This window comes from Octodon degus, unplaced genomic scaffold (assembly GCF_000260255.1).
Source record: "Octodon degus isolate 3935 unplaced genomic scaffold, OctDeg1.0 scaffold00002, whole genome shotgun sequence".
Classification (NCBI taxonomy): domain Eukaryota; kingdom Metazoa; phylum Chordata; class Mammalia; order Rodentia; family Octodontidae; genus Octodon; species Octodon degus.
In genome coordinates this window covers 36,567,997-36,585,816 of record NW_004524578.1, presented here as the reverse complement: position 1 = coordinate 36,585,816, position 17,820 = coordinate 36,567,997, and the positions used below count along the sequence as shown (strand labels likewise).

The window sequence follows — 17,820 nt, the reverse complement described above, 5'->3', positions numbered from 1 at the left end:
GGGGGGGGCGGCCCAAGGTGGTAGGAGAGGGTCCGGCCCACACTGTGCCTGGGCTGGGACTGGTTCCGTTGGCGCAGGGTAGCAGGAAGCTCTCCCACACACTCACCGGACCTGGGCTAGGACTGGGTCTCCCCTCCTTTTTTCTGAGGTCCTGTGGCATGCAGTGTTTTTTTCCATCCTTTGACTTTCAGCCTACGAATTTCTTTATGAGTTCAGTGTGTTTCTTGTATACAGCATATTGTTGGATTTTGTTTCTTAATCCTCTCTACCAATCTATTCTCTTAATTGGTGAATTGATTCAATTTACATTGATTGTTATAATTGATATGTATTGACTAATGTTTGTCGTGGTATATTCTGTTGGTTACCTACTTTTCTCCCGTTTTTAATTGTTTGCGCTATTTGGTGGGCTCTTTCCTTTCTCATTCTTGGATTTGTGCTCACTTTGATCCCTGTTTTATGAGCAGAATATATTTGTTGAAAGAAAGAAAGCTCCTGTCTGAGAGAGGGACAGGAGGGTGGTCCCAAGTAGGTGATCCCCCAAAAGTCTTAATCTCTCTCTCTCTCTCTCTCTCTCTCTCTCTCTCTCTCTCTCTCTCTCTCTCTCTCTCGATCCCTTTTAAAAATATCTTTTAGTGCTCTGTGTAGGGTCGGCATGGTCATCATGAACTCTTTAGTTGTCCTTTGTTGTGGAAGTATCTCACTTCTTCACTAAAGTTGAAAGAGGGTTTTTCAGGGTATCAGTTTTGGTTGGAATTTCTTTTCCTGTGGGACTTGAAATACTTCACTCAATGCTTTTGTTGACTTGATGGTTTATGCAGAGAAATCTGCCATTATTCTGATGGTTTTTTCTTTAAATGTGATTTGTTTCTCTTATTTAGTGGCTTTTAGTATGCTGTTTTTCTGATGAATTTCTGAGATCTTTATTATTATATCTGGGTATAGTTTTAATTGGGTTGAAATTATTTGGAGTTCTGTATGCCTTGATGGCCTGAATAAACAGGTTTTTTCCCCATATTTTGGAAGTTTTCTGCCTTTACTTCTGCCCATATTCTTCTTATATCATTTATGTTGAAGCCTTCTTTCTCACTGATGCTTATTAGTCTCATGTTGCTCATCTTGCATTGTCTTGCAGTTGTTGAATTACTATTTCCTGGATCTTACTTGTTTTTAAGAGATCTTTCCTTACATTTTTGTTAGCTGCAACAGTATCTGCAAGGTCTGAAAGTGGTTTACCTACTTTTAATTGAGCCTTTAATCTCCTGAACATCTCCTTGAATCTGTTTCATGCATTCTGTTTCTTTTCTGTATTGCTCATTCAAGTTTTCCATCATTTTTCTATTTTCCTCTATTTTTTATCAGTGTCTTATTTAGAAACATTTAGTAATTCTTTCATTATAGGTGTCATTTCTTTTTTTCTTGGGAGATTATCTCTGATCTGATCTCCTCTATAGCCTTCTGAAGTTGTTTCTTTACTTTAAACAATAGTATTTCAGAGATTTCAGGTGTGTTATTTGTAATTTTTTCTATGCTAGTTTGTCCTGCATTTGTTCTGGGTGGGCTCAGGGCCTGGGAATGCATTCAGTTGTTTCTCTTTGTCATTTTGTATTTCAGAGAGAACTGTTTATTTTGATTTCTGTGGTAACTTTTTCTTGAAGTATGGTAGTAGTTAGCTGTATCACTGTGATCAGAGGCTTTCTGTAAAGAGTCTGTTCTTTAGGTATCTCTTCTGTTTCACAGATTCTTGTTTTGTGTGTGTCCCAAGATTTTGCCCTATTGATTGAGAGTGAGATAGTGGTTTCTGTTTGGTACAGTATCATCTTGCATTGAGATTGTGCATCTTGCACAAAGTCCTTCAGTGTAGGGCTTTGGTGAAGTTATTATCCAAGTGCCTCCCATATTATTACCCAAGAAAGAACATGTGGTTAAGGCAGATACGATTTTCTATTTATAGTAATAAAATTAGAAACACTAATAATGGGTAGTGAGATTTAGCAATTGACAAACTTTTGTAGATAATGGGTTGTGTTTTAGACTGTAAGAGCAATCTTTGTGGCTGCATAGTTAAGCAGATATTTAATTGGGAATTTGTATTTAAATTAGTGGCCCTAAGTCCTGTCTGGTCACCTCCCCTTGATGTACCTGGAGTTCTGCCAGGCAGGCTAGTCCCAGTTACCTGTTGCCACCTCTGTCTTGAGAGGATGCTCCTGCAGATCTGGGTCTAGGTCTAAAGCAGTATTCTTCAGCTTACCAGGTCAGGATCTATCAAACTCAACCTTGACCAGCTGGGCCTGGCTTTGGTCTGGCTGCTGTGCTTGGCTTCTTCCTGCTGTGGTCCATGGAAGTGAACCCACTGTGCCCCACTGCTTAGTTGTTCTGTTCCTGGTTTAGCTTGCTGGGTCTTCCACCTAGCTTCTCTGCAAGAAATTCCACCACAGGGTCCCAAACCGAGCCTTTCTGCTGAAGTTCCCCTCTGCCTGGTCCCAAACTGAGCCTCTCTGATGTGCAGTTCCCCTTGTGTATTTCTTATAAGCAAACACTATTAATTTAATAGGATCTTTAACTGAAATAACCCTGTTTATTTTATTACTTTCAGTATAGAAAAATTAACTAAAGTAGCTCGCTACCACATTGAAACAGCCACAAAAATTCAGGAGGAGCTTTATTTAGGCCAAGAAGAATTCTTCATTAATGACAATATAAAAGTCTTCCCAGATCCTCCTCCACCAGCTCGGCCTCCTCCTGTAGAAAAGGAAGAAAATGGCACCATGACCATCGAACAGCTTGACAATCTTGAAGATCAGTTCTTAGATATAGCCCCTAAAGGTAGGAAAACTAATACTAAAAGAACACAAAAAAAGATTATGATTAACTGGGGTACCATTACTTCTCCACAAGAAAAGTCAACTCTGTAAAGTCACCTCAAAGACATCTGGCTTCATTGTGGTTTATCAGCTATGTATGTGCTTTGCATAACATACTTTGAATTAAAGCAGCAGGAAATCCCAATGGATATATAATGCTTGAGCAGTATGATGCCCTTCAATTCTAGTAGCTTCACTCTTGTCCACCCTTGCTGGCAAGTTGGTAAAACTGATTGTTAGCTTTATTGAATAGTTAGGAGACTAAATCTTTGTGATTTTATTTAGGTTTAAGTTTGGAATCATGAGTTTGTGCTTCTGTCTACATAGTGAAAGGAGACAAAAGAGTAGAGGAGGTACCTTTTTCTTAATGTTTCATGGACTCTGAGTAAAATTACACAATGCTTTAACAAATATTTTCCTATTTGTTAAAGTATATGTGCAGATTCTTATTTTCTGTACACAGATTATTTAATTCCTTGTTGTGGCCCAGACTTTGGCAACTTAGGCTTTTCCTGCTTCCAAGTATTTTTCAGTGAACTCCACATGGAATTCAGATCAATCATATAGGATTAGCATTGCATGTTTTAACAGTGAACACTATGTCACACAGCGTTAAGTAATTTGCCAGTGGTCATAAACTACTCAAAACTCTTCAGATTTAATGATCTTAGTCCTTCACATTGATCTAAATTGCTTCTCATAAACAGGTTTAGTTTATCTTCCAATATATCTTCAATGGACACTTTTTAAAAATTAGTCCAGCAAACCACACATCACTGGTAGAAACAAAAATCAAAATCAAACAAATAAACACACAAAAATAGCATTCGTTTAGAAGATTAATTTTAGAGCCCTTTGAGGTACAAATATATGAATAGGCAGCATTTATGTATTTTTAGAACATAGCAGGGTGCCAGGCTGGACCCAGAAAACCCCATTAGAGGGACAATTGAGGGTCCTCTACTGGAATGGAGTGAAGTCCTGAACTAACTCAAACTGTATGAAGCTTTGGGGGGACATCCAGACACGAACCATAACAGAAGCAAAGGGAGTAAAGAGTGATGGGGGCAAGGATCTAGAAGATCCTTAAATTGAAGAGAACAGCTGCCTGGAAACCTGTACCTCTGAGGTAGGCGATGGGAAGATGTCTTGAGAGGATGCTCCTGTAGATCTGGGTCTAGGTGTGGGCTCCACTGGGCCTGGTAGTGTGCTTCAGCTCCTTGGGTCAGGACCTACCAAACTCAGCCTTGACCAGCTGGGCCTGGGAGGGGAATGGTCAGGAGATGAAGCATTCTTTTGCCAACTGTGTGAACCACAGATGAGCGGAAGGGGATTTTTTTATTTAAGGAGCCTCCACTCAGATTAGAAAACTAACCTAGAATGAAGTTATCATTAGGAAAGAATTTACAAAACTATATAATGCTATGTGATTTAAGGATTTTGATGATTCAAAGTGAGTTATGATCTTAAGGAAGAGGTATGCTATATATTAGACATTAGATATTAGATACATACTGCCTGTATTATTGTAGGCACATATAAAACATTTATTGTGTTACATATTTTATAACAAGTATTGTTCATTGTTATTTTTGCTTTTATTATAAAAGGAGGGAAAAATTAATGGACATAGAATAGGAAGTTTTCTCCTGGCACCTTTAAATTCAGGCCTTAAATACTGACATTGTCCTCCTTAACAGAATCTGCCATCACTCACTCCTTCTCATCTCTCTTGTCCCCATAAAATAGACACAGAGCATAGTCTTTCAAATGCAATTCTGCAATTATTGTTCACTACCTTTAATCATATACACCCACTCACTTTTTGTAGAAGAGTGTTAAAGGATATTATTATTTTCCTTCTTAATAGTATTTTCCAAGTTTTCTGTGCTGAACATGGACTTTTAGAACTTCAAAAATTTATTGAAGTACAATGTACATCAGGAAAATAAACCTTGAAAATGTACAGACCAATAAATTTCTACAACATTATCATGCCAATATAGCACTAATAGATGGCTTTTTAAAGATTTGTTCTTTTCATAGATGCATTTTTGTTACCTAAGGAAAGTTAGTAGCATTCATAATGTTGTGTAGGCTAATGACAAAGCAAAACTGAGATTCAAATGCTGAGTTATCAACCAGGTTGACTTAATTCATTATCCTGTCTCAGTTATTCATATTACAAATTTATAAATTACATTAATTAATGAGTTATGTCATTCATTTGGGTTTACCCAAAGCATTTGAAACAGTGCTGCTAAACCTTTCAATATTTTCCAGTAACATTACACAGCATACCGCATGACAGAAACATGTATGAGAAATTGATGTGCTAGTGCCTTACGTGCTGTAAATTTCTATTGTACAGCTCTAATGAACTAATTCCAGAGGAAACGACAAAAGCTCTGCAAGATGCCTTGAAAGTATATGATCCCTCCAATATAGACGAACTATTCTAGAATAGTAGGCAATAGTATACATGCATCATTTTAGAAATTTTCAAGTTTTTGTTTGATGTTTTTCAGAGATTTAACTTAAAATACTTCCATCCCCAAGTGAGAGCACTTTTGAAAGTGTTTTGCTGTCCCTGCTTTAATCATTAGACTGCTTTTTGCCCAACTTAACAGTATATTTAAATACCTGTAGAGATTTGGTTCATAGCTCTTTTGACTTCTACTTGGGAGCTACTGGAGAGAACTCAGTCCAGCAAATTCCATACCCTCACTCCTTCTTCAAAAGGGGCAGCATTTAGGTGTTCAAAGCCTATAATACTGTGTTCCTCTGGAGAACCTTGGGTTCATTCACAGGTTCAGAGGCAGAGGAAGCATATACGGGACTCTCAGCTCTACTGCTGAGCTGCGTCACTCAGCTCCATGCTCTTACAAGAGCCAATCGAAGAGCAGTTCTTGCTCCTCCCTGAGGAGGAGGCTTCTGAAGCTGAACCTTTAAGGGAAATAACCAGGAAAAAGTATTGCAAGCTAAGGAGAAATGGAGCAGACATGGAGACTTTGAAGTTGAATGACAACACACAGCCTCCCTGTAACAAAGAGCAGGAGGTGAGGCCAGAAAGTTTGTGTCAATTGTGAAGTCTTGAATGACTTTCAAAGTACATTCAAAAGATTATTTATCAAAAAACAGTTATAGTCAGCTGACATAAAGAAAGGACTCCAAGGGAACGAGGCTGTCTAAGAGAAGAACAGACATATTTTTCTCTACAAAACCTTAAAGATACATTTTGTTGCCTGGAAGTGCGAATTAGAAAGTTCCATGGATTTTTCCAGGCTTAATTACTCTGAGTAAATTGTAAAAATATGATATTACATATTTATAGGAAGATATTTTTATCTTTAAAACAATTTGAAATTTAAACCAATGCAACATTGTCCCAAGTCAAGAAATACAGATGTATTCCTTAGGGAAGGGACACTACAGAGGCCTGGATATTATTAATTGAAGTACCTCACCATGTGACAACAAGGAAGACCAAGACTGGCATTTATCCTATGGGTCTCTCTATTGTGAATTCCTTTCACAAGATCAAATTTAGATCACAGAAATTCAACAGGGAATCTAGAGACTTTTGTAACTGAGAAAACCATAGACAGAGTTTCAGGGGTCTTTTCAGGAGAAGATGTAAGTCTCATGAGGCCCAATAACTTTTCTAGCAAGTGAAATAAATTATATGTTTAGAACTCAAGATCACGTCTTTAAAAAATCTAAGCTAAAGCTAAAAGCTAAAAACATAAGTGCCAAGTTAAATCTGAAAACATAAGAAATGGAAATTAAGGTTTTATTCTATGACAAGAGATTTTTTTTCACACATTTACTCATTTATTTAACAACATTTTTGCCTGTATAGCATGCATCAGGCAGGGCCTACTTTAAAAGACTGGCAAGTACTGCAGTGCTCAGCTAACAAAGTGAAGGTAGTATCTATAAACTACAAGGAAAATAATTTAAAATGAAGTAGTGTAACATTTAGAAATTGAAAGACATAGAGATATTTTTTAACAAGATCAAAAAGACTCATTGAAACACCAAAGAGAAAGTTAGATGTAAATTAGGCTTGAAAAGCATAGGTATATTAACCAGTGTCAAAGATTTTCAATTAAAAGAAATTAAGAGTAATGAGATGGAGAAAATTAATTAGGGAAAGAGATTTACTTTCTTCAAGGTCTCGGTGCTTAGCAAGCAACTATTGGTAATGGGGCACAAAAGAAGAATGTATAGTTCTGATCAGAAGGATACTGTACAGCCCAGTTGAGGGGTGAAAACCTAGAACCATGAGGCATTGAGAAAAAGAAAAGGAGGCACTGGCATTGTACCAATATTAGATATTTTAATATGATATCACACAGGCACATAGTTTTTCATTATATGATAAAATATAATGATGTAACACATGAGTCCCATCTTAAAACCATTTAACTTACAACTTTCGACTTTACTATGGGACAAAAGTGGTACACATGCAGTAGGAGTCAAGATTAAAACGTTGAATCTGGATCTTTTCCCGTGCTGACTATATGTGGTAAGACACTTCCTGGTGATTCTGAGCAGCAGTCAAGAGCCACAGATCCAAGTCATCCACTTGAGTACAAGAATATGATCTATATTCTACAGTGTACTGTGTTACTAAGATAGGACATTCAGGTTAGTTGCGATGAGTACATGTTCAATTTAAGATATTTTCCACTGAAAATGGGCTTTTTTGAGCTATAACTTCTTGATAAGTCAAGGAAGATCTGTGATATAATAATCATTAAGATAAAGAATTTGTGGAAGGGCTAAGTACACGAGTGTGTGATATAAGTTAAGTTCTGTGCCCTCAGGGAGAAACTGGTATTTGAGGACTTTATTTTGTGGAATTGGTATTGTTTCCCTTTTATCCATATGCATGTGTGTGTGAAAAAAATTATACTTTTTGAGAAAAGAAAACAAGATTCAGCATTAGTGATAGCTTCTTTCCATACTACCTTGAAAAGATCCCAAATCCCAGTACCTTTTTTGTCAATTAACAAGGTTGCTATGTCGTTGCTAGTGAGGGGGAGCTCTGGCAGGTGGCATTCACTGCTGCATGTGCCATATTCTTCATCATCCCCAGAAGGAAAGTGGCAGAAGAAAGTGTCCCACTTTTGTGTGGAGAAATGGACTCTTAAGTGGAGACCATAGCACCTTTTCCCCACACAAGAAGCCATGAGAGTAAGTGTCATGCACACAAGGACCGAGCAATAATTCTGCTTACTAATGAACCCTGTGCCCCACTTATGCACCTAGCAACACTGAACAAATGAATTGCTTTGTACATTAATTTTCCTATCCACAAAATGGTGATAATAATAATTGGCCCCGTCCTTAACTATAAGAGAGGAATAATGGATTTGTAAGGATTAAATTATATAAACCAGTTAATGTAAAATGCATGATAAGTAATAAACATTCAATCTATTTTCTCCAGAAATAATGAGCAACTGTGTGTGGTTGGGGGTGGGGCAATGAAGGAAACTGGTGGCCTTGTGGTTATTTAAAAATAACAGTATGGAGTTGTTTTAAAGGCAGGAATCCTCCAGATGATATAAGTCAAGTTGCTGAAAAACAGAGAAGACAATGGAAAATTGACCACTATCTTCCAAGGAAAAACAATGAATTTTTGAAAATTTGGCTTAAAAAATATCCTTGGCTGGTATATGATGAGCTATTAAATCTTATGTTCTGCGCACTGTGCCGAAAGCATGGAGTGAAGTCTGCGGGGAATCAAGTGAGCTTATTTTACGGCACCGACAACTTTACAACTGAATTTCTCAATGCACATCACATCAGTGAGGCTCATGCTAAAGCTTCATTAATGGAAGCAACAACTAGTTCTCCTGTGAGCAGAGCTGCCACTGAACTAACAGTGAGGACCATGAGCAAAGTAACCTTTGGGAGAGTAGAGAACTTATTTAGATCATGCCATGCACTTGCTAAGACAGGACGTCCCCTCAAAGATTTTATTTGGATGTGCAAGTTGGACGACATGAAAGGTGTTGATATTGGCCCAGTCTTCAGAACTAAGAAATCAGCAAGGACATTTACATATTTTATTGCTGAAGTGGAATGAAACAATCTGAAAGAAAAACTAGAGAAAACTAAATTTTTCTCTATCATCAGTGACAGAATCATAGATAATTTAATGGAGGAAGCTGAACTTGTCTATGTTCAGTTTGCTCAGGCAGGAAAAGTGTATTGTCAAATTGTTGGCTTACAGATAGTAGAAAGGAAGGACTCTGTGACCATAAGAAATGCCATTGAAAAAGTTCTAGAGATAAATCTTCAACTTAGGCTGTCAAGTGAAGACTGGGCAAAGAAACTGGTTGGTTTTGGAAGTGATGATACCTTTGGCATGGAGCAGGAGAGTGGAGTAGCCTTGCTCCTGAAAGAAATCCAACCATGTGTGCAGGCTGTCTACTGCTTTGCACATCATCTCGAACTGTCTTACAAGGCAGTTTTCCAGAGCATTCCTCTGTACAATGAGGTCAAAGAACTCCTTCACAGCATCTGTCACTTCTATCAAAACTCTCCTCTTCATAAGAGTTCTCTGAAAACTGCTTTCAGAAGCCTTCAGCTTCTACCTGTGATGCCTTCTCAAATAGAAGACAAGATGTGGCTTCACAGGTTACAAGAGGCCCTCCAGAACTATCTCAAGGGATTTCCTGCCATTGTGCAGCAACTGCATTCAGTAAGTAATTTTGCAAAGCCATATTACATTGCTCTTCTCCAAATAAAAGCAAATAATTGTATTGAGCTCCTTGGAAGAGTCATTTTGAAAGATGACTGACATGATATTTCCAGCTTACATTGCAGACAGGTGACAGCATAAGATCCACCAGTCAACAGAAAGCCAGAGAACTTCTAGATCGCCTTCTCCAAGCTGATGTTGTTAAATTTGCCCATTTCCTCCTGGATGTTATTAATGTCCTTAGTATTCTGTCCCGTGTCAATCAGAACAGAAATTCCTCAATTGCTGACCTATTTGCCACATTGGAGGCAACCATGGAAATGCTCCAGATATATCAAACAAGGTGAGAGGTAGAGGGTGCTCCCGAGGGTGGGTCAGACCAGATAATTTGACTTGCGAAATTATTTGCCAGGTACTGGTTTTGCTCAATTCTTTCTTTGGGTGAATTTTTTTCTCTTTCTAGACCGGGACCAAAAGAATGCAGGGTAGCTTTAGTCACACATTTTCATGGTTACTCCCTCAGAGGAAAAGATAACATTTCTGCCGTGAGAAACGTGGTTATAACACATCTTATCAAGAGGCTGCAAGGCTGTTTCAGAGATGCCAGCCCAGATGTGGTAAAGGCAACCATAATTGGAAGCTTTAAATTGTGGCCCACAAAGATAAATCAAGGTAACTTAAATATGCTGATTCTGAACCTATTATTTTTTTATTTTGAGTATTTTGTATAGGTGAATATTTATTGTGTCTTAATTACAGAATTTGGAGAAAAAGAGGTATCTATCCTGATGTCACATTATGAACCAGTATTAGAAAGTGCCAATGTTAAAATTGGTGAAGTGGACACTGAATGGAGCATGTTAAAATTAGAGATTTATGCCAGGTAAACAAAAAAGCAAGCTGAATACATATGTTGATATGTGTAAATATTTAGGTAAAATGTAAAAGTCTCAATCTTTATGCCTTTTTTTTATCTTCCTTCCTAGATTTCAGAACATTAAGAAATTGACATGGGATTTCGTCAATTCCATTTATTCCCACAAGTATCCAAATATTCTAACTCTAATGGACTTGGTGCTAGCCCTCCCAGCATGTTCAGCTGAAGCACAACGTGGCTTTATTCAGATGCAACGTACCAGTTCACATTTGCATGCTAAAATGAAGGCTGAAACAATGACAGATATCCTGATTATTCAGTTGAATTCGCCAGATATTGATAATTTTGATCCTAAGAAAGCTATCCACTTATGGAATGCAAGAACCTCCCTGGTGACTAGTGACTCAGGAGCAAATTCGGATTGCTCATCAAGCTCAGAAAGCCAGGATGAAAGTGATGAGTGATATGACAACCACTGACTTCATCATTGATCAGAGCAATAAATTTTAAAAATGGGATAAAACATTTTTCAAAAATGATTTACTTAGGGCCAAATAGAAACAGTGCTTCTTTTTTATCTTTAAATTTGTAAGCAACTCTCTTATTGCATGAGATATGAAAATCATACTATTCCATGCCTTGGCCACTTGAGTAGGTCAAATATTAGTTTTCATATTTTGCTTTAAGATCTTCAGATAAGTAATTCCAATGTAAACTGAAAGTTTTGCCATACAACTCTTTGTTTTCTATGACAGCCTTTAGAGATGGTAGAAGTATAATGTACACTTAGCAGAAATTTTAAATACTTTAGTTCCCTTATGGATGGTTTTAATAGACTTTATTCATAGTTTCCTCTTGAGGCACATCACTGATTTGTTCCTAATTTATCTGTAAACCAAAATGGTTTCATAGAAAGCTGTCTTTGCTAAATTTCAGCTACCAGGGAAAATAATCTTTACAAAATTAGATATCAGTTGTTATATCAAAGAAATATATTCCACAGGTGTTATCTAGAATATTATGTTCCAAATGAAGGCAATATTTGAACCCCTGACATTCTAAATGCATTTCTCTAGGAGTTAGAGGTAACAATAAAGTTCGTGTGAACTTTAAACAATGACCAAATATTAGGTGTAAAACATTGGGGTACTGCATCTGTTTCATTCTTTATTTTTAAACAAAGAATAGCTGCTATATGCTGGACCCGAAAGATTTCTGGATACAAGTTAGCAGTCTCTTCTGGTTCTAGAAGGTACTTCCATTAGGTGCATGGGTTAGACATATTTTTAAAGGAAGATCTATTTATTTTGTTTTCCTATTTATTTAATGCATGTGCATGCAATTTGATGTGAGAAACAAAGTAGATGTCACAGAGTAATGTACAAGAACAAAGCATTTTAAATTTTGGTGGTAATTTATGATATAGAGATATTAAGCCAATTCACTGCTTAAATCAGTGCTTTCCCTGTAATGATTTGACAATTCAAATCTGTCTACTTTTGCAAAAGCAAAGAGACATCCATGCTAAAGAGAAAGATGAAGACAACTGTGTCGCTTTGCCTACAATGGTGATCTTCATGCATTTGGAACACCTTTATCTCTTATTTACCAAAATAGTTTACTCTGTGTCCCTTAGGAAACTTTAGAATATTTTTTTAAACTTCAACCTATTTTGAATTAGAAGACTTCAAAATAAAATGTGTGCTATTTCACGGTTTTACTCAATCTGATATCAATTATTGCTAAGCAAAAGAATAAAAAGACATTTGATTGAAATAATGGCAAAGAATAAAGGGAAAGCCTCAGTAAAAAGATTTTTTTCACATTAAAAATATCTAAAGATTACAGTGCCATGTAATATTGAGAAAGTGATTGTACAAGTACCCATTACTGCATCTTTTTAACAAAAGAAAGAAACCTTACTGCATAATATAGATGACAGAGTAGTTTTCTTTTTGTTGTAGGCATGATGGGAAATAGAACATTCAATGACATTTTGTTTGATCTGGTAACCCTGAATCTTGGAACAAATAGCCTTCCTAGTAGCTGGATGCATCTCACCCCATCTGAGGTAAGCTTCCATTTTGTTTAGCTTATAAGTTTTAATATTATACTTCATTTATCAATGACTCAATAATTCTAAAATAACCAGTTTTCATAGTTTCTGGCATTTAGTAACCAATCAATGAAATTTGACTGAGTGAAGCAGTGAATGAAATTGAAACTTATACACATCATATGCATATGCTCAGTATTTAAGGAACACTGATGATCTTGCAGTCTGTGAAATGTTATAAAGATGGGGAGGCCAATTCAGAGAGTTTCTATTACTAGCAGGTGCCATTGTCTAGTAATGGTAGATGATTCTAATAATAGTAGTAGTAGAGCATAGTAATAGTAGATAATTCTAGCAGACCCTGATTTTCCTCAGAATCATTTCCTTAAGAATGCCTCAAAAAGCAAAAGAGTTAAAGAACATTTCACCCACTAGCTGTAGAGTACTTCCCTAGGCTCACTTATAATATTTACTTATTTCTCTGTTGAAAAAGTACATAATTAATTTTAAGTTCAATGTGTAAATTACTTATGTAGCAGCAAGAAAAACCACAAATGTTAAAGAACCAAAAAGTAAAACACTTTGGAGTTGGATGGCTAGATTGGTAGAACATAGGGAACAAGGGGGAGCTAATGTCGTAGTTAGTTCTTTTCATCAATGTATAATTCTCCTTCCCTCATCTGAACCCCAACCACCTAACAGCTTACCTCAAGTGTCAGTGGGGCAGCACATGCTTGCATAGTGACTATCAAGTGTTACTCAGGCAGGTGTCATTTCAACCAGGCGTTTCTTGTTTGCAAGTGATAACACTTGTGTATCTGTTTGTTTTATATCAACTATTTTTATGTATTTTTATCTAGAATGTTATAGTTGTCTTTGCTATTTGTTTCTATTGAAATGTAATAATAAATTTTGGTTATTTTGTTCAACTAACTCATGTTTATTTGTGAACAGTAGCCTCTAGTTTTGTGCCACAGTCTATACATCTCTTAATGTAAGTATATTAGATATAATTTTTGTACTTCTCTAGGACTCAGAGATATTGTTTCACAATACAAAATGGACAAGTTTGGGACACTGAGACTGAATAGGAAGAAAGTACCAAAAGATTAACAAAAAATAAAAACCCTGAGAAATGGAAAATTGACAGTATATGAGAGGAAGAGTCTATGTTATAAAATGGAAAGATGAAAAGGACATCTCCTTATTTTCAACTATTCATAATATAAAAAGGATAGAACTTGAAAGAAGAAATTAGGGCCAGCCAAATAGCTCTGATTAAAACTCCTGCAAGGAGGCAGGGGCCGGGGGTTTAATCCTGGGCCTGCCGTGCCGGCTCCACCCCCGGGTGCACTGAGACAGCAAAATGAGACTGGGCGTGGTGGTGTGTGCTTGTATCCCAGCTCTTGGGAGGCTTAAACAGGAGAATCACTACAAGTCTGATCTAGTAGTGAGACCCTAAATTCCCTGTAGATCCTCCCTAAAAATCCAAAAATAAAAAGAAGAAACTAAAAATATTTCAGTAGTGATCAACGATTATAATTATGGGTGATGTTGACAGAATTAGCCAACATCTATCCAGTTATTCTGTAATCAAAAAGTGAGGGAAATATTATTATAAAATATATACGTACCTTCTAGGCCAAATGAAACAACAATCATTTGTTTATTTATTCAAAACAAGGGAATTCAAAAAGTCATTTACAATTTAGACTAGGTCTCCTCAGCCAAATAGTTGAAAATTATGGGATAGGAAAATGCCAACCAGAACATTCATCATCAATATCTTCATTATTCTTCTACATCTAGTGAGTACACATTTCATTGAAATTATGTCACCCACAGAAAAAAGAAAAGGCCAATACAACACTGTCAAGTGTGTTTTCAGATAGTACTGTGTCAACTATAATGTTACATTGGGCAAATTTCATGTTTTAAGATTATCGTGCACAGAAAAACTATTGAATAAATTTGATAAAATTGTCATTTTTATATTTCTTATTATATTTTATAAAAATTGACAAAAATGCCATTTTTTGTCATCCTATATTTGAATAATTGCACTATTAGCCTTAAAAGTATGGAGCAAATAGAGCTCTAAGATAGCCACACAAATATTCCAGTAACATTTCTTGTTTTCTTCTAGCTGCAAGAATTGACATCTTTATTAGTGGTAAATACTGAGTTTGTGGACTGCTGGAAGTTCCTGTTAGTAGCAGCGATGCCTTGGCCCATCCCCCAGGAGGACGAGCTCCTGGAGACCCTGAAGAGGTTCCAAGCTGTGGATGAGGCACAGACAGGCAGCATCAATTTTGAGCAGTATATGAAGGTTGTTACTGGGCCTGGTGGACTAGTAATATAAAATATTGTTGAGCTAAGGAGTGTCTTATTCACTGATGTCTTAACAGAGGTCTCAGGTCAGGGTTTGCTCTTTGGCAGCTCATGGCTAAGCAGCACAGGAATGTCAAAACTCCCAGTGGAAAACCAGCTTCCATCTCTATGTAAATCATCTGAGAAAACCAAAACATACTAAAGAGCTAAGTGGTCTGAAAGAAATCACATAAACTTCATTGTCCTCTTAAATTCCTATGCTGTCATGCTCAATGATTTTTATTTTTAGCTGCCCATTAAGATCAACTGAAGAGCCTTTAACAATTAGACTACTGTCCAATACCCAATACTCAGGACAAGCAACAGCAGTGAGGAAATAAGCAGGGTTATATCCCTTTTTGAGGTGAGGAGGTGGTAAGAGGTGAGACTGTCTTTTGAGTTTGAAATATCTGTGGCAAAGTCAAGTGGAAATAGCTAATCCCACATGGCAGATCCCCAGGGAATTGCAAGTGGCCATCACAGAAGTGATTGCAGTTGTGAATGGATGGGACCGCCGAAGGAAACTGATGAATAATGCAGTAGCGTTATACATGCCTATTGTGTTGGGCAGGTGGGATGAAACTGCTGACTTCTGCCAAAGCAATTTTAATAGAATAGTAAGTACAGAAGCCAGTAATAGTTAGTGGAGGAGAAAGGAATGGGTCTTCAGGCAGATAGATTGACTAATGGATAGAGAGACAGATGATAGATTGGGATTCTGTTCCTTAAGCCAACTATAGGAAAATTTTATCCATTTTTTTAAAGTTTATGTGAGAAGAATGAAAATGAAATTCCACAGCTGAGAGGGCCCTGAATTATCAATTGTGTCTCTACTAATTTAATTCATCCTATTTATCATCATTCAATCTCACTGGCAGGCAACAAAAGAAGGAAATATTCACAAAGAACTAACGTTGAAACAAGATGGTGTTTTTCACATATTTATCCATTAAAAGTCTGCATCTTGGGTTTGAATTCCAGCACCACATGCCATGCTGGCCCCGCCCCCAGGTGCACTGAGCTGGCCACAGAGACTGGGCGTGGCCACCAAGACCAGGTGTAGCAGTGCAGTCCTGTGTACCCAGTTCTGGGAAGGCTGAAAACAGGAGAGCACTACCAGTCCAAGCTGAGTAGTAAGACCCTGTATCAAATAATAAAGAAAAGACTGCATCTCTTCCTGCCTCTCTTCTCTTTTCAGTGAATAAATGACGTGCTTTTTTAAAGACAGCCCTGCTGTCTATGACAGTAGTGGGTTTTCCATAAGACAGGCAATGTCAGAAGTTGTTGACTTGAGCCTTTTACAGCTCAGCATATTAATATGGCTTTATTTTTTATACTTCATTTTTATACTTTTCTGCTGGATAGTTAAAACCAAGATAAAGCAAGACTTATATAACAAGAAATATAGCTTTTGTATCTGATAAGGTCAATCAAATCCCCTCAGGATTTGTCCTGAAACCCTGTACCGCAGTTTGTAGATCCTTTGTCAGTGTCAGCCATGTGGATGAGTCACAGCCATTGCTTGACCAATTTGCTCTAAGTGAAAGCCTGAGAGAATATTTTCTCTCCATGTGACTCTCCTTAGCCACACTCTACATCATCAATATTGGAATATTTTGCTGAATTCATGCACCTACAATATTTAAATGACAATGGAATACCCTTCTCTGACAAAACTTAAAAAAAAGGTGATACAAATGAACAACCAGTTTGTATCTGTATATTCAGAATAGTTAGGATAGATATACAGTGACATCCTCTTAATTCAATGAATAGAAAGATTTTTTTTTCTAATAGTGTCTGTGGACAGGATATCATGTCTGCATCTTGTACAATGAGTAACCACTAAGACAACAACATACAATGTATTAATTATTGAAACTGTCCTACTAATCGGTTTTGAAACTGTCTCATTGCTATTTGTTTCTCAATAAAATTATTAAAAAATAAATAAAATAAAATAAAATAAATACAGCCCTAAGTTTTTTGGGTTGATGCAGTTGAGCCAGAGGAAATAAAATCTGAAGTGCAAGGAGATTCTTCACAGAGAATCAGAATAAATGTTTGGCTTATTGAGCTCCAATGTTTCTTCAATGTTTCTATCTTCCAAGTAGAGTAGCTTATAACCTATCACTGTCCTGAACTTTCAGTTTGTTAGGTAATTTTATTTGAAGTCGAAAATAAGAAAAAAGTTTATTTGTATAAAATGGACTACTATTCAGCCATAAAGAAGAATAAACTTGAAGCTTCTAAAAATAAATGGATGCAACTAAAAACCATATTCATAAATGAAATTAATGAAATTCACATGTGTAAACATCAGATTGCCTTCCTAGTGTAAAAAACTTGAAAAAATAAATAAGACCCAAAATCTATAATTGATATTGTGAAAGGGAAAGAAGCTTCCCCAAAAGAAAGAACAACTGAGATGGGCGAAAGAATAAAAGCAAGAGAAAAGAAAGTCGATATGTACACAGGTAGATGTTTTATGCTTATATTGTCTGATCAGTTATGCATGGCTGTATCTTGTGATATGAGCAACTAATTGAAGATAACAATATGCAAATATATTTTCCATTGTTAATCTCCTATTATCTGCTTTTGAAATTATGTGTTATTGTTTTGTATTGTTTTTCTTCCTTTTTTCCCTTTAAAATAAAATTTAAAAAAGATTTTAAAGTTTGGGCACTGGTAAAAACCTTCACTATTTACAGTATGTGTCAATTAACACAGGATATCAATTTGAATATTCTGTTGTACAAACAGGAGAACAAAGTGTGGTAGTATTTTTTAACTTAAGTGTTGAGCTAAACCCAGAAAGCTCCTTTAACAAAGCTGTGAATTTCTTAGAGATAGCTGGATGCTGCGGTAAGTAGAAACTCAGAAATATTTACTTGAACACTATGCTTTGGGAAAAGCTTTGCCCCTTCCC

The 17,820-nt window shown here is 36.6% G+C and overlaps 1 protein-coding gene across 3 annotated transcripts in view; it reads left to right on the top strand.

The window, feature by feature from the left end:
• Positions 1–17,820, top strand: part of Spef2 (sperm flagellar 2) — a 224,325-nt gene that overhangs the window by 169,836 nt on the left and 36,669 nt on the right. For all 3 annotated transcript variants that reach the window (XM_023712040.1, XM_023712034.1, XM_023712033.1), the window contains 3 exons: positions 2,597–2,826; positions 12,427–12,533; positions 14,665–14,847. In XM_023712040.1, the coding sequence (XP_023567808.1) occupies positions 2,597–2,826; positions 12,427–12,533; positions 14,665–14,847 (520 nt within the window). The remainder of the gene's footprint in view (positions 1–2,596; positions 2,827–12,426; positions 12,534–14,664; positions 14,848–17,820) is intronic.